Here is a 16,809-nt window from a genome sequence, read left to right as displayed (position 1 = left end):
TCCTCTGCCCCATCCCCAGGAGCCCTGACTGCCCCCACACCTCCACCGAGGCGCGAGCGCCCCGCCCCGCCCTTCTCCAGGCCCCTGTGCCTCCGGCTCTCTCCCGCCCTTCCGAGGGGTCAGCTAGTAGTCGCATCAGAGCCCGGTGGTCTGGGGTGCTTCTGGGACGAGCGCCACAGGGGAGCCTTGCGCGTAGGTCTCTCACATTTTCCGGGGCGGTGGCTGGCCCGAGGCGGGGCGGGGCGGGGCGGGGCGGGGCGGGGCGGGGCGGGGGCGCCGACGGGCTGCAGCGTTCTCTGTCCCCAGGCGCGCCCCGGCCGCCGCGTCTCCGCCCCGCCCCGCCTGCCTGTCAGCCGCCGGGAGCTGGCGCTCGGGCGCGTGGTCGGGGCTGGAGACGTCGGAGACTGGAGGGCGCACGCTCCCCCACCCCCACCCCCGCCCCCGCGCCGAGCGAGCGTGTGCGGGAGGAACAATGGTGTGTGAGTGCGTGACTCGCTACACTTCGAGTGGCAGCTCGCAGCCGGCACAGGCGCCCCCTCCCTGCGCGCAGCAGGGCACCCCCGCCCCCGCCAACTGCTCCCCGCTCGCTAATGGTCCACTTCTGCGCTCACGGGGCCCCGCTTGCTTCCACCGGGACCGCGGGGCGGCGGGGGGGGCGGTCCTCCGTCTTCCCCGACGGGCCCCAGGTCCTAAGTTTCTAAGGAGCCGCGGGCACCGACTCCGGTAGGGGCGGAGGGCGGGGACACGGGAAGAGACGACTGTGACTCTGGGATTGGCCTGGCCTGGTGCATGTGGCCCCCAGCGAGCAGCCGCGCCCCCGCCCCGCAACCGCCGCCGCAGCCCCAGGGGAGCGCGGAGGAGGAGCCGCTCCCCGACTTCGTGGCCCGCGAAGGGGTGGGGGTCAGGGGCGGTCTCTCCCGCCCCGTGCGTCCCTGCCCTGACGGCTCAGCCGGCTCCCAGGGCAGCCATCGCCATGGAGACCCCCGAGGCTATAAAGCCAGCTACGCAGGCGGGCGGCGGCTCCCGCGCCGCTGAGCCCCCCAAGTAAGGAGCAAGCGCCCCGGTGTGGCCCGGCCCCCGCGAGCGGGGAGGAGGCGGAGGAGCGGCGCCAGCAGCTTGAGGAGCGGCGCGCCCCGCCGGGCTGGAGGCAGGCGCGCTCGGCGGGCGCCACCGTCTCATCAGGGGAGCGGGGGCTGCCCCGGGTGCGGTGAGTGGCGCGGCTCCAAGCCACGAGGGACGGAGGGGCACCGGACGCGCGGAACACAGCGGGACAGACAGGAGGGGGCCGAGCGTGGCGGCCGGGCGCCGAGCTCAGAGTAGCGAGCAACCTACACCTTCAGGCGGGAAGCCCAGGGAAGGAGCTGCGAGACGCCGGGCGCGCGGCCCAGGCGCGGCGGGGAAGCGGGAGCCGCGGGGGCACGGGAGCGGGAACGTCGGGACCCTCGGCTGCAGCCGCCCACGCGCGGAGGGAGCCACACCAGAGCCCGGCGGGGCGCGGGAACCAGGGGCGCCCCCGTGCGGAGCTGCCGGGCCGCCTGGGAGCGGCGGCCGGGGCCATGCTCAAGCCCAAGGACCTGTGCCCCCGCGCGGGTACGCGCACCTTCCTGGAGGCCATGCAGGCGGGCAAGGTGCACCTGGCCCGCTTTGTACTGGATGCGCTGGACCGCAGCATCATCGACTGCCGCGCAGAGCAGGGCCGCACGCCGCTCATGGTAGCCGTGGGGCTGCCGGATCCCGCGCTGCGCTCGCGCTTCGTGCGGCTACTGCTGGAGCAAGGTGCGGCCGTGAACCTGCGGGACGAGCGCGGCCGCACGGCGCTCAGCCTGGCTTGCGAGCGTGGCCACCTGGACGCGGTGCAGCTACTGGTGCAGTTCAGCGGCGACCCCGAGGCGGCCGACTCCGCGGGCAACAGCCCAGTGATGTGGGCGGCGGCGTGCGGCCACGGGGCGGTGCTCGAGTTCCTGGTGCGCTCTTTCCGCCGCCTCGGCCTGCGCCTCGACCGCACCAACCGAGCGGGGCTCACGGCGCTGCAGCTGGCAGCCGCCCGCGGCCACGGGACCTGCGTGCAGGCCCTCACCGGGCCCTGGGGCCGCGCAGCCGCCGCCGCCGCGGCCCGGGGTTCCAACTCCGACAGCCCCCCGGGCCGTCCGGCTCCCGCGCCCAGCCCCGAGCGCCGACGACCCAGCCCCCGCCGCTTACCTCGGCCTCTCCTGGCGCGCTTTGCGCGAGCGGCCGGCGGCCACGGTCACGGCGGCGACGCCGGGGCAGGGGGCAAGGGCTCGGGCCGGCACCGAGCACAGGGCGGCGAGAGGCCCGAGCTGGGCCGGAGCATGAGCCTGGCGCTGGGTGCTGTAACCGAGGAGGAGGCGGCTCGGCTGCGGGCGGGAGCCCTGATGGCCCGACCACACTCGCCCCAGGCTTCGGGGACCGGGAGGTGGCGTTCGCAGGAGGTGCTGGAGGGAGCGCCTCCGACCTTAGTGCAAGCCCCCATTGGCCTTAGCCCCCACCCGGAGGGCGGCCCTGGCTCTGGCCGTTTGGGTTTGCGCCGACGCTCCACAGCTCCAGACATCCCCAGCCTGGTCGGGGAGGCATCAGGGCCCGAGAGCGGCCCGGAGTCAGAGGCCAACGCTCTGCCCCACTCGGTGCCGGGGCCTCAGCCTTGGCAGGCGGGCACGGAGGCCGTGGTGCTGCACGCTCAGCGGTAAACAGCGTCCAGGTTAAGCCCTGCTCCCCTGCTCTGCCCTCTCTCCTCCACTGGGATTTCTTTTTTTTTTTTTTTTCCAGGTCCCTCATTTTCCTGGCAGTTTCCTGGCCTGTGATCCCAGAACCTGTCCCCACTGCCAAGGGGAGATCATAACCCACCCTCTCTCTGAAAAGAACTCCTATTTTATTTCTTTTTTGTGCTTGTTGGTATTCCCTGCCTAGGTCTCTTACCTTCCCTATAGCCTACCTTTCCAGTCCTGGAGGGGAGGAGCAGAAGATGGGTTCCATAAGCTGCAGCCTTGCAGCCAGCAAGACAGACACTCCCTACTCTGAGCCCTAAGGCTCAGTTCTGAGTCTTGCGGACTCCTGCCAGGTCACCGCCTCCTTACACCCAGCTCCCCACACCCTGGCAGCCAGGCAGCAGAAGAGTTGACTGTAGAACAGAGGCCTAGCCAATCCCCTCTGCCTAGCGATGTGGACCTTAATGCTGCAGGCCACTGGGCTGAAGCCTCCCTTCCTGTTAAGGGTTGGAGAAGGAGAGCAAGGAGACCAGCCTTTGAGCCCTTCTGGACAGGAGGGCTGATTAGCAAGGAATCTGGAGGTTATATTTTTCTGGGGAGAAACTCTGCCTCAATAAGATGAGAACATACTTAGGGGTAGCAGAGGCCCTGGTGTGGAAGGCTGGTTGTTCCCTGAAACAGCTTCTGGGTAATTCCAGCTCTCTCTGCCTCTGGCAGACCCAGTTTTCAACTTCACATGGATGTGGGGTCATTGCCCTACACCAACCCCTACCGAACCCAGCTCCTGGCCCCCCCTCCCCCCCAGCCGAGCTTCATTCAGCTCAGCTGCGTTTGAATTTAATCTTTGAGGTCTCGCCTCTCGGGGCCCAGCCTTATTTCTTCTCCCTCTTAGAGGCCTGAAATGGAAGGGACTTGGCCCTTCCCCGCCCCCACCGCCTCCCAGCCCCCCGTCCCGCACGTGGGTGCTCCCGCAGGGTGGAATGGTTGCGAAGGCTTGGTTTAATTGTATGTCTTCCAATCCTCAGAGAACTCGTGTTTTCGAGTCTTTGTATAAGAAGCAGGAAAGCAGCGGGTCTGATCCGAGGCTTAAGAACCTGACAATGTCTCTTTAAATAGAAGCTCTGCGAGGGGGATAATTGACTGAAGTGTTTGCCGCGTTCAGCGGCGGCGCGCGGGAGTCGGGAGCCCACACGAGCCGCAGGTCCGGGTTTAAATTACATCAAACTCCTGCGAGAGCCGAGGGGGCTGTTCAGGGCTTCCTGCTTCGCGCTGGGCGGCCAGCGGGGCCGGCGGCTGCTGGATGCCGGAGGTCGAGACCCAGGACCCCTGCCCGGCCCCGCCTCGGCAGCGGGCAGACGATGCGCCGAGGCAGCCGCCCGCGGGCGGTTCAAGGCCCTTCCCCGGCCTGGGCCCACCTCGGCGCCCGCCCCTCCCCGCTCTCCGCGCGGGCCTGGCGAGCACGTGCCCCCGGAGCCCGCGGTGGTCGGCGCTTAGGGGGCTCTTTCTGCGACCCCCCCGCCCGCCCCGTCCGAGGGGGGGTCTTTTCAAGACGTCGATCCATACGCCGTCGCAGGACGGAAGGCTTCTCTCCAGCAACTCCAAGGAAGGGCCCAGGGCGAGGATGGCCGGTCTGGGGGCAGGCGGGCCTGGCGGAGGTGGCACAGCTTCCCGACCCTCCCGCCTCCGAGGTCGGCGAGGCCGCGCCCGCCCCCGACCCAGCACCGGACGTGATCTCTGGTGCCCCCTGGTGGCAGCGCCGCGCTTTCGTCGCGGCGCCCTGGCTCGGAGTTGAGCAGCGTCCTTCTCCCTCCCTTGTGCATTTGCCCACGGAATCCTTTTCCTCTTGTAGTATGTCAGATCCGGATACTTGAAGTCATTTCCCCGCAGTGGAGTGAGGGACAACGAACAGATCGCTCGGACTTGGAGTAGCAGGAGCCCCAAGATCTTCCAGGTTAAGGCTCCCATGTCCAGAGAGCACCTGCTCTGTTCTGAGAAACAGGAGTTTCCAACCCCTTGTTTATAGTTTCTGAAACCTGGGATCTGCACTGACCCCTTCTGATGAAGTTTGCTTTCGTTTTGAGGGTGTTTTGCTCTCCCCCTACACCTTCCTCCCCACACATTTGCCTCTGGTCAGTCCCACTGTCTGGGTGGTGGGTGGACAATACAGAAGCACCTGAAAAGCCCGAGGGAGAGGATCTGGGGGTGGGATGGGGGATAATTGGACATCCCAAGTACAAACTCTCTTTTTTTCCTGACCCCTGCTTGCTCACTTACTCCCTTTCTGTGTTTAATCTTCACAGAGTTTTTAATGGTGTAGGGATAAAAGTATCTGGCTTCTTCAGGATGCCGTGAGGTCTGGGTTGAACATTAGGTAGAAGGCGCTGTCATCTTTCAAACGTTGCTCACCTGTGGCTTTCTGGTTCAGTGACACCCAACCCCCTCATCTCCCCAGGGCCTTCCATATCGAGTAAACAACCAGGAGGAGGGCTCCTCTCCATTGAGTTGCCAAGGGCTTGGTGGTTGAAAGCAGTGTTTCTTAAAAACCACAGCAGATCTTTCCTGTCTGCACCAAATTGTGTTTGACTGACTTGCTGTTCTTGCAGAATTCTTACTAGGCCCATTTGTGTGCAGAACTTGCACAGGTCACTGCGTTTTGCTCCCCTGCACTTCTTTTTCATTGTCAGCCCCAGGGCTTTGAGGCTGGGGTCTTCCCTAGTTCACTCCACTTTAGAAGAGACTGTCCTAACGGTTTTCTTTTCCAACTCTTGTTTGTTTGCTTTCATCATTGTGAAGATTCACGCAGGCCACTGGATCTCAGTACCCCAACATCAAGCTCAGAACTAGTCTGTGTGGGAGGCTAAATGACATACATGCCTGCTTTTGGAGTGACACTGTGTGGCGGAAGGACTATTAGAACTCGGAAGAATAGTTAATAAATCCAGTATTATTCAGTTGCAAGACCTGGCCTCTCTTTGCCTTACCTGATTCTAGGCTCCCTTTCGAGTGGCAGAAGGGTGTGCTACCTTCCTGCAAAGCTTCTGCCTTCCATCAGCCTCCATCTTTGCCTGTCCCACTGTGCACTGTGGCTGTCCCCTGCGGGAAGGACTTGGGTACCGCTTCCCACTGAGTTGGTGGGACTGGGACCCTCAGCCTAGGGTGGCTGTCTGGGTGGCACTGCTGTGGGGAGCAGGAGAAGGTCTGCAGGACTCCTAGAGGTTGGTGGAGAGATTTCGGTGAACCCTGGGCTGGTGGGAGGATGAATTCTCAGGAAGGAAGTGCTGGAATCAGTGTCAGAGCTAGAAGTTTAAAGCAAATGCCCTCCATCTCCCCTACCCGCAGGGCTAGAACCAAGATCTCTGGATTTCCAGCCATTGCACTGCTCCTTCACAACCGCTCAGTTATGAGAACCGAAAAAGAGACTGCTTTCTCACGGAAGCAGCTCAGGCCACTTTCTATGGACAACTTGGAGAGGGGAGCCTCTGACTTTCCTTGGAGTGAGAAGCAAAAGGGAAAAGGGAGACACCAATGCAGAAAGTGGTCATCAGCCTGGGTGGCTGCCCCCAGAGCCCCGGTGGTACCAGCAAGCATAGCATATGGCCCTGCCTTTCCTGGCTGGGTTCTTCTCCCCTGGGAAGGAGAGCTCTGGCTCTTTCTCAGCTCTCTCAGTCCCAAGGGCCTTTCACTTCCTGTTTCCCTCCTTATCTACCCTCCTGGGCCCACATGCCACCAGGGAGTTGGGTTTTTTTGTGGACTTGAGTGACTGCTGGGGGTTGGGGAGTCACACCAGACACTCCCACTACAGGGCATCCAGCTTGAAGATGGCCTGGCTCCATTCTCAGAGACAACAGCCCAGAGGTTTTGAACACTCAGTTTAATTTAAAACAGGCACAAGTGCAAACAATTCACAAAAGTTTCTAGGGAAGATGCTTTTGTTTTTAAAACTCTGACCCTTTAAAAAAGTCCTTGCAATTTTTTTTTTTTTTTTTTTTGGCCCCAAAGCAGGCCACTAGGGAGCAGAGGAATCTAAAAATATTATCTAGATAGGGTTCTGACACCTGGAGTTCTTCCCTGGATTCCCTGACTGGCAACATCCCTGAAGGTGGGGAGGGAAGGGGACAAGGACACGGGGGTCTGAAGAGGCAGCTAGGGCAGATGGTTTGCACGAAGGAAGGGCCCATTTCTTGACAGGATGGGACTCCAGGAGGTGGTTCACCTCCCCCAGACCAAGAGTTTGAAAAGAACCGGTCCTCAATGACCTGGCTACTGAGATGAAGCTTACAGATAAAACAAAGTTTGTCCCTCACCATTCCTGTCTCTGGCCCTCAGACTCAACACTACAGGAGAGACCTGGAAATCTGCCAAGGCCCTGGGATACATTAGACTCAATGCAGATCTCCTCTCGGGTCAGGTAGAGACAAGGGACTTAGGAGGTGCAAAGCCAGGCCAAGAAAGCAGGTCCCTTCGGAGGAGAACTTAGTGGCAGAAAGGATGGGAAAGCCTTACTGAAGCTGGCTGTGGGTGACCTGGAGGGAGCCAGGCTGTCGGGGTGACCATCCTCCACTTACACTCACACACACGCACGCACGCACGCGCACACACACACGATGGTCTCTTCATCCTATAAAGTGAGACCACATTTACCACCAGCTCTGTTCTTCCTCTTACACCCAGAAAAATGCTCCTCCTCCTTCCCTGGCCCGCAATCAGGCTGTTCACAGTTCAGGGTGGGCTATGCAGGGACAGTGAGTCAGTGCAGGTGGGCTGGGAAATAGGTGCAGGTCGGACTGTACCTTCAGGAAGTCAGACACGAGGGAGGAAGACAGCTTCAGGCAATAGAAACCTTCCCTGTGGCCCTCTCAAGACCCCAGGGTTTAGAGTTGGAACTGAGAACAGCAAGTATCCTGGTGAAGACAGGCAGTCTGCCCTCTTGGGTGGCCTGGGATGCTAGTGTACAACAACCTTTAAAAAAAAACCGCAGCAGCCTTTTCTGCTGTGTTGGCCACGGTGGCCAGGAGTGCTGGTCTTCACGTTTCTTAGAAATATCCCTGTGCAAATAACAAAGGGTCATCCTGTAGAAGGGGTCTCCATCATCCCAAAGGCAACTGGGGACCCTCTTGGGAGGGAGAGAGACCAAGGGGCAGGTCCGGCCTGGCCCAGTGGGCTGAAGGGCAGGAGGGGGTGGGTGGGGTTTCACATTCAATCTTTGGAGAGAATACTGAGAGAATGAAGCAGGTAGGCCCTGCCGGCAGGCTGGCTGCCCAGTGTCCCCTGCTTGTGGGCATAGGTGGCGGGTGCAGCCCTCTGGGGGTGGGCTCAGCAGGTGGAGGTCTGCTTGCGGTAGAGCTGGATCAGGGGCACCAGGCACTCGGGCAGCCCCGTCTGCAGCAGGAAAGGGTGGTCCAGGAGCTCCTGAGCCGTGGCTCTCTCCTGGGGGTCCCGCACCAGCATCCGTTCCAGGAAGTCTCGGAGCACTGGGGAGACCTGCGGAGACAGAGCAGCACTGAGAGGAAGCCATGGCGTGCAAGTCACTTTTGGGGTGACTTGTCTGCCTGGCCCCACCATCACGTGGAAGTCTTGAATTCTCTTGTTTCTTACTTCCTGGCAGCTCCCAGGCTCAGTACTTTTTGGATTATCAGGTAGGTGAAGAGACTTGGCATCAGTCTGGGGAAAAGTGGCTAGTTCGCCCCTTGGGGGTGCTGCTGAGGGGTGGAAGTAAGATTCCTGGCTCCTGGGGAGCCCATCCCCCACCCCGCTGCTCAAGGCTCTGGGCCTTTAGGCTCTGTGGCTCTGTGGAAGGGGCATGGGACTGGTACTAGTGATCCAGTCCTGGGTATAGCCCTCATCTTCAACAAATTGCAATTTTCTCTAGACCTCAGTTTTCTTCTTAGCTGCCCAGTGGGTCAGTTGATGATAAAATATGCTTGCCCTGTCTTTAGTGAAGATAAAGAAGAGGTCAGGGATGAAGTATTTTGAAAAATAGAAAAGAAGAGAGTGGGAGGGACCTGACAACGAGGTAACTTTCTTTAATGTTCTAAGCTGTAGAGTCTCTAAATCAAGAGCTTATCTTGGTTCATTTTGAGCCAATATCTTGGGATAAAGCTAAGTCTGGGGCTTTCCAAAAGGCTACATCCTCTGGGGAATTAGCCAGTTGGAAATCTCCCCTATGTGTTAATCCTGGGGCTGGCAGTGCAAGCCCCAAGGACCAGTTGTCTCAGAAGGTGTTTCCTGACTGTTCTCCCATCCAGCTGTGTTGGGACCACAGAACCATTTTATCATTTAGGGACTGGGTTTCAAGCTTCTGGGACATTTCTCATCCTGGCCACCAGATGGCAGTGCCATATCTGCCATCAGATATGGGGCAGTGCCGCCCCCGCACCGACCTGGCCACCAACAGGGGGTGTCCCCTGGTAAGGTCTATGGGTTTGGGTGGATTTGGCAGAAAAGGGTTAAGAGTGCATGTGTGTATATACACACACACACTGGTTTTAAGGGAAAACCTGTGGCTCACATGTGGTCAGGTTGTGCTGTGGCCGACTGGCACTATGCCACGGTATGGCTCCCTTAACAGAGGGAATGGAAGGTTCCTGCACAATTAGCTTCTCTAGATTCCTCCCCAGGAAGTCAGAGATTCCGGACAGCCTTGCTTTCCCTTCTCTGAGGCTCCTGTCAGTTGTCTGCAAGTGGAAATTGGTCTGAGTGGACACAGGAGCCTGGGTGTAGATGTAGCTTCTCAGCCAAGTGCAGGTTTTGTGCAGAGAAAGGGGAGCCTTTCTGGGAGCCTTTGACTTCTGTGGAAGGGAGGGAGTGGGCCTGGGAGCTTCGGTCCTCAAAGCCTCAGGAAGAAGGGGGTCCACTTTGTGCACTGGCTGACCTTGTGAGAGTTTTTCAGCCTGGGTGGGGGGCTGTCCCGGAGCCTCTTCATGGCCTGAACTGGGGAGTCGCTGAAGTAGGGTGGCTCCCCGTCCACCATCTCGATCACCATGATGCCCAGAGACCAGATATCCACCTGTAGGAAGAGACTATCCTTGATGCCACTGGCCAGAGTATGGCCACTTGGTGGCAGTGTGTTGCAGGGGGATGGGAGCAGTTGGTCCCAGCTGTCACTGGTGAGTTGGCCTCCCTGACCACCTGCCTTGTGATCAAGGCACTTCCTACAGGAATTCCTGTACTTCCTACAGGAATGCCCACTGACTGCAGGGACATAGCTGTCAGCCATTCCCTGAGAAAGGCCGTCACACAGGGCCATACCCAAGGTGGCCATACCCCACCTTGCCTGTGAGCTGCAGGTGGGGCATTTTGGGGAATGGTTTGTGGCAGCAAAGTCACAAGCTAGGGCAGACCCATCCAAGAGTGGGCAGGGCACAAGGGGAAGTGGGGGTAGGGTGTTGATTAAGTGGGTATCTGAAAAATCAGGATTATTTCAGGGGGGGGGGGGTCACAGGAGATGAATGTTTCTGAGAGGAACTTCTCCAAACAGGAGCTCTGGGATGGAAGGACCAGTTACCTCAGTCGCATACAGGGACCTGGAGATCACCTCAGGAGCCATCCAGTAAGGGGTTCCTACCAGGGACTTCCTCTTAGGGACATCTTTGCTGATCTGAGCACAGAATCCAAAGTCCGAGAGTTTCACCTGCGGTTGAGATGAGGGTGGGGGGCGGGGAACAAGGAGTGGTGAGTTAGGAGCAGGAGCAGGAGCTAAGCCAGGAGCACAGGAGCAGGGGGAGGGACCTACCCTGCCATCGAGGGTCAGGAGGATGGAGTCACTCTTAATGTCCCGGTGGATGACACCCTGGGCATGCAGGTACGCCAGGGCCTGCAGCACAGCCTCACACACGGTGGCGATCTGCTCCTCGTTCAGCCTAGACAGCGAAGGCCGGGCCACAGACAGAAGAAAATGTTAGCTTTGGCAGGGCTGCAGGGTAGCTGGGCTAGGCAGATTAGGTGTCCCTGGTCCTGGGCTCTGCAGCTCCTGGGCAGCATGTGCAGGGTCCCGTCAGGCCAGAGTCTTAGTGGAAATGGGCCTGACCCTAGGCTGGAGAGCCCATCCCACTCCTCTGAACCTCCTGGGCCTGCTAATCTGAATGGACAGGGCGTGCTCGCAATGATGTGACAAGCAACCCAAGTTTTCTTGGCCTGAGGCTGCCCAATCCCCCTGCCAGGACAGCAATGGGGGCAGCCAGCTCTCAGAGCCCAGCCCTCCCAGCTGCCCACCTGACTTGGGAGACGATGTCAGTAAGGGCCCCGCCTTGCAGGAACTCCATAAGCACCCACAGCTCCTCGCCCACCAGGTAGCTCTTGTACATCTCCACCACGTTGAGGTGCTGGTAGTCTCGCATGATCACCACCTGGGGGGCAGACGGGGGTGCCTGAGTGCTGGGTACAGTCCCCACCACCCTGTTCCCAGATGCTCATCCTAAGCACCCCATCACGTCCTGCTCTCCTCTCCCACCTCATTAAAGAGCAGCTCCCTGCGCTGCTGCTTCCTGAGGTCCATCATCTTGACGGCCACCTGGCGGCCTGAGTGCTTCTCCCGGGCCAGGCAGACGATGCCTGTGGAGCCTTCACCAATCTTCACATAGCTGTCCAGCAGCATCCGAGGGTCACCTTGGTCCACCACCATCCTGAGTGCAGCCTTGAACTGCTCGTGTGTCACAACACCTGTGTCCTCGCCAGCCAGGGCACCCTTGGCCACCGCGGGGTCCTGGGGCAGGTACAGGTTGCTGGTGCTGATCTGGGCTTGCCTGGTGCGTGGGGAGCCCGCAGGGGAAGACCGGCCTGGGGGTGGGCCAGCCACTGGGGCTGTGCGGAGGGACTTCTGGGGGCTGCTGGTATCCTGGCTGGTCAGAGGGCTGAAGGTCCCCATGGGTTGGTCCGAGGGCAAGGACTGGGCCTTGGCCACCAGGCTTGGTGGAGGGTCTTTCTGCTGTGGTCGGAAAGAGGAGTTAGGCTACAGGGAGGAAAAAACAGACAAGGGTTTGGCTGTGGGAGCATTTAGAGCGACCTTTTCAGAAGCAGGGGGTGACCTCTGGACAGGGGCAGGTCTAGCAGGGCGTCAGACCAAATAGGGGAGGTGCTATGGGCAAGGATTTTCAAGTGGAGCCAAAGCCAAAGTTCCTTCTCAGAAACCCAGTCCCCAGTGTTCCCAGGTGAGCAGTCCAAACAGCAGCTCTTTACATCCACTGCAGAAATCTGCAGAAAGCAGAGTCCCTGGGGTGTCCTCTGCTGGGTATTTCTTCCTGGGTAATTGACAGCCAGACCCCAGGGAGGCCACCAAGAGGCCGTCTTCCCTCTGTACTGCCAGGCTGTGTGGGGAATCTGGGTCAGAGGCATTCTTCATCCCTGGGGTGCTCTCACCCGAGGCCCCACGTGGGTGGAAGGGGCCCTGGGCAGTGGGGCATCTCTGACTGACTCCCAGCACAGGGCAGGAAAGCCACAGCGAGGGGTCTGATAGCCTGCTTGTGCTTGACAAGTAGGGAGTCATCGAGTCTCTGCTGTGAGGGTATGTCCCCAAAGAGGACCACAGAGCCATGTTACCATCTGGGGGTCCTTAGGTATATCGCCTGGGCTGGGGACCTGGTGCCAGAGAGATCTCGAATTAGGAGGGTAGCTCCAGCCTAACCCAAGCCCTGGGGCCAGGGTTAGGGAGGTTTCCTAGGGGCTCCCCAGAGCAGCCTCTCTACTTACTCCCAATCCTGGCTGATGACCCCTACGTAGAAGGGAAGGCAGGGGGCTATCCTTATGGCCTCTTGCAGGAGGGGAAGGGAAGGTGGAAGGAGTGGCAGATTGGGCCTCAATGAGCCCACACCCAGCCCTGGAAGCCTCTGAGGCTCCTTGCCTTTCAGGGTCCCAACCCTCCTGCCAGCCCAGAAGGAAAGGGTTCCACCCTTGGGGACCTTCTCTCTGAGGAACTGGCCATGTGCAAGTGCAATGTAATTCTTCCCAGGGATTGTATGATTTTAAAAGGGGCACCTGGAAAAGGCCATAAGTAACCTAATGAAGGACACTTGAGGGGCTGCGGAGAACTTCTCAGAACATCATATGGCAGCTGTCCCGTTGCCCACGGGGTCCTGGTGCAGATCCCCAAAACTGCATCAACCTCCAAGAAATCTCAAGCACTCAGCTTGGGCTGAGGGACCCCAAGTCGGCCCTGGACCCTACCAGGCTCAGCAGAGACTTGCCAACCTCTTCGGCACCCTCTCCCCAGGCTTTGGGGTATGCACCCCAGCTTACTCAGTGACGGATCTTGCCTAGAGGGGAGCTCCAAGTGCCCCTGACAGCAGAGAGCTAAGCCATGGCAGACTCTGCACCCCACCCCCTCACCCCCCCGCCTGCCCACCCTGCAGTGTGCACCAGCCTTCACAGGCTCTGGCGGGCTATGCCTGGCTCTGGCTCAGCCTTCACAGTGAAGGAGCCAGGGAAGCCTCCCAGCACCACTGCAATAACTGCATCCTGCCTGGTGAGCACATCTGGACAGTAAACAGACCCTCCCATGTCTTCACCAGCCCTGACCCTCACCCATGTTTCCCCACTATGAAGTGGAGCGGCGGGATCTCTGGACTGGGTGCAGTCACAACCTAGGTTCCGGCCCTGCTCAGCTCTGACCAGCCATGAACTGTGGGCAACTCACCCTCTCTGAGCCCATCTCCTCTCTGAGTGCACAGTGATCTGGGGAGCTGGATAATATGCAGATTCCTGCTTTGGCTGAGTCCCTAGAGCAGTGACTTTGCATTTTAACAAGCCCCTGGGCTCGGCTCACATTGGGAGCAGCTCTGGACAAATGGCCTCAGGGAGGCTGTGGCTGGGGGTGGAGGGAGCAGGGCCACCACTGAGACTGGGAGGCCACTCCCAGGAGCAGAGTCTTCGCAAGACGCCACCTGACAGAGTCCACTTCCTCTGTCACACAATCAGCAATCGCCAAGGCAGCCCCCAAGACCCTGGAAAAATATGCCTGCTGGTCTGCAAGGCATGGCCTGCAGAAAACATGCTCTCTGTCCATCCAGGTGGGGCTGGACAGAACCTGGGGGCCTAGAAGCACCTAGAGCCGCTCTTGAGGTTGCTCTAATGACCCCTCGACCTTTCTCCTCCTGGATTTCTAAGGCAGACCGTAAAATGATTCTCTTCCCCTCCTGGCCTCCTATACAGGCTGGCTCTGCTCCATGGTTGAGCTGGCATGTGTGGCAGGGGAGGCGAGGACAGGCCATGCGGAGGGGCCAAGGAGGAATTTGCTCCCCCTCCACTGGTAAGGCCCCTGTGGAGACTGCAGCAGGTGCTGGCTGAGCTCAGGGACCAAGGGCCCAGTCGGTGGGTGGGCAGGTGGGTGGGTGGAGGTGGCAAAGGGCAGGGATCCAGCCGAGAGCCCAGCTCCAGTGTGGCCTGGGACGTGGGATCCCAGGGCAGTGGGTCTGGGCTTGATCTTCTCCTTAGCAGGTTTGGGTCCTGAGCGTCCCGTTGGCCTTGCCACCTGTCTCCACAAGAAGGGAGCTTACACTTACTGTCGCCACAAGAAAGGACCAGAGGAAACATCTTAAGCCATACCAAGACAGAGAAAGGGGAACAAGAGATGGAATTGTTATGGGCTCTGGAGTTCCTTGTGTGATTGAGATGTCTTCTTGGTGGGAAGCCACCAGAAGAGCCGTGCGTGGAGGTACAATGATGCCCCGTTTTCCCTTCCTGGGCCATGGTGACAGGGCCAGGCTCTCCAGCTGTGGGCTTGGGCAGCTGTCATCTAAGTGCCTCAGAGGCAAAGGCCATGTCATAGTATTTTTAAAAAATCATAAAGCCATTTACTGAGGGTGTACCACTTTGACGAGGGCCTTAAATACATGATCTCATTTAATTCTCCTAACCTTTGGGTTGTTTTCTTATTCCCCGGGTGCTATTATTATCTGTATTTGTAGATAAGGAAACAGACTCAGAGAGGTTAAATAACTTGCCCAGAGTCATTAAGTGGTAAGGAGCAGGGCTGACTTCAGCCCTGGTCAGCCTGACCCCGCACCCCTGTGCTGTGGTCCTCCTGGAGCCCCTCGGCATGTAACAGAGTACAGGGTACACAGTAGGTGTTTAACCAAGGTTTGCTGATTGTTGGGGTCTTCTGATTTAGCCTTTCTGCCTCTAAGTGGAACCACTTCTGAACCCTCCAAATTCCTGTCTTAACTCTTTGGCCTCCCTACCCTCAGTCAGGGTCCGAGGTCTTTTGCTATTCAGCCAAAGTGAGTAACTAACTGCAGGTCTAAGCTTCCTGGGGCTGAGTACAAAAGCCCTAGAGCCGCACACCCTCCTGGTGCCTCTTGTGACAATTGGTGGCTTGACCTCCTGGGGCACCCATGCTCGGACAGCTGCTGTAGTTGCTGCTGAGCCAGCCCCTGGGATGTGCTGAGGTGCAGGCAGCTGGCTGCTGGTTTGGTCTGGTGGTTCCTGGAGCTGTGGGGGTGGAGTAGGAAGCTGGGTGCAGTGGTTCTCAACTGGGGCTGATTCTAAACCCCCAAGGGACATTTGGCAATGTCTGGGGAGGGAGGGTGGATTTTTGGTTGTCCCAGCTGAGAGGTACTACTAGCATCTAGTGGGAAGAGGCGAGAGATGCTATACATAGCCTACAAGGCACAGGACAGGCCCCACAACCAAGGATTATCTGATCCAAATGTCAATAGTGCAGGAGTTGAGAAGCCCTGGACCACAGCAGCTCACAGGAACTGTCAGCCCTGCCTTAGAGAGGCCTGGCTTGAAGGTATTGATCTAGAAATATATGCCCAAGATGCCAAGAAGGATATCACTCCCTTGGATTTGGAACTGTGGTATCTCCACGCCCCAGACGACTAGCACCTGCTTCCACTGGACACCCAGCTACGGTGGCCTACAGTAGATACTGGGTAAAGTATGCAGGATGGACCAACTGACAGAGGTTGCCTGGACAGCCTGTTCCCTGCCATGGGGTGCTGGCAGGAGCTCAGGACCACTCAGGTCAGTGCCTAGTCCTGTGCTGACACCTCCTTTTTCCAAATCCCCAAGGCTCTGCCACAGGATTCCCAAGAGGCCAGAGAGAGATCAAGTTCTAGTGCTTACCTCCTGGGCAGTATGCACTGTCCTGTTTCCACCTTTCTTTCCAAGGAAGTGTCTCTCCAGGAGCATGGCCTTCCAGAGACCTCTCAGCTCACAGACACAGCTGGCCACATCTCATTTGTTCAGTCCCCAATGCCCCACTCCACAGGGGAGCCCAGCCCATGTCCTTCATCCGAGTGCACAAACCCCAGAACCTTCTCTGGATGCCTTGGTCTGGCAGTGACTTAGAAAGGTCCAGGGTCCAGGCCACTCCCCAACCTCTCCGCTCAATTTGAGGCTGGACCACACTCATGCACAGCTGATGGGGAGGAGCCAGGCTTGCTCTGAAAGACCTCCAGGGAGGGGAGCTCTGTCACAGGTGTTACTGTCACCTGATGTTTCTTAGGTTTCCTACCCTCGCGCTGTAGCATAAGCTCATTTCTGCCTGCCTCTCAAGAAGGAGCTAGAGATGCCATGATCAGAAAGTTTTGGGGAGCAAGAGGCGGGAACCCTGAGGGCCCTTTCACTGCTTCCTTCCCTGACTCCTTCTCAACACCTGGGGGTTGTCCTACCCTCTCTGAGTCCACCTTCTCATCTGCCAAATGAGAAAGGAATGGTGCTGTCACAGGGCATGTAAGAAACAAAAACATTCTCTGCCTGCCAAGAAATGTCACCATTGGAGCTCCCTTCACTGTTTCCTGTTTCACAAGAAAAATCTGTGCACTCGAGGCTGCCACACATGCCAAAAGTTGGCTTTCCTGCTGCTCCCAGGCCCACGCAAACTCAATTGTCTAGCTTTTCACATGGCACGCGAACTCCAGAATAAATCATTGCAGAAATGTTAAGAAAAAAAAGAAAGAACCACTAAAGAAAAGGGGAGGTGGGGGGTGGGCGCCTGCGTGGCTCTGTCACTTGAGCCCCTGACTCTTGATTTCAGCTCAGGTCACTGTCTCGGGGTCATGAAATCAAGCCCCACATTGGACTCTGAGCTCATCGAGGAGTCTGCTAAAATTTCTTTGTCCCTTTCCCTCCTCTCCTTCCCATGCTTGCA

The 16,809-nt window shown here is 58.8% G+C and overlaps 2 protein-coding genes across 11 annotated transcripts in view; one reads left to right on the top strand and one right to left on the bottom strand.

Annotated features, from left to right (window-relative positions):
* The first annotated feature begins 495 nt into the window (after positions 1-495).
* Positions 496-5,683, top strand: ANKRD63 (ankyrin repeat domain 63). The gene has a single exon (XM_025998457.2). The coding sequence runs from the start codon at positions 1,557-1,559 to the stop codon at positions 2,703-2,705; it is 1,149 nt and encodes a 382-aa protein (XP_025854242.1). The 5' UTR covers positions 496-1,556; the 3' UTR covers positions 2,706-5,683.
* Positions 5,684-6,579: 896 nt separating this feature from the next.
* PAK6 (p21 (RAC1) activated kinase 6) overlaps positions 6,580-16,809 on the bottom strand; it is a 36,514-nt gene continuing 26,284 nt past the window's right edge. For 7 of the 10 annotated variants that reach the window (XM_025998455.2, XM_072738249.1, XM_025998454.2 and 4 more), the window contains 6 exons: positions 11,173-11,670; positions 10,935-11,068; positions 10,456-10,582; positions 10,228-10,353; positions 9,595-9,729; positions 6,580-8,204 (listed from right to left, as the gene is read on the bottom strand). In XM_025998455.2, the coding sequence (XP_025854240.1) occupies positions 8,037-8,204; positions 9,595-9,729; positions 10,228-10,353; positions 10,456-10,582; positions 10,935-11,068; positions 11,173-11,670 (1,188 nt within the window). In that variant the 3' untranslated portion in view covers positions 6,580-8,036. The remainder of the gene's footprint in view (positions 8,205-9,594; positions 9,730-10,227; positions 10,354-10,455; positions 10,583-10,934; positions 11,069-11,172; positions 11,671-16,809) is intronic. The other 3 variants (XM_072738247.1, XM_072738246.1, XM_072738248.1) reach the window with 1 other exon arrangement.

This window comes from Vulpes vulpes, chromosome 15 (assembly GCF_048418805.1).
Source record: "Vulpes vulpes isolate BD-2025 chromosome 15, VulVul3, whole genome shotgun sequence".
Lineage (NCBI taxonomy): Eukaryota > Metazoa > Chordata > Mammalia > Carnivora > Canidae > Vulpes > Vulpes vulpes.
The sequence above is the reverse complement of the archived record's forward strand: the minus strand, read 5'-3'. Positions and strand labels throughout refer to the sequence as shown.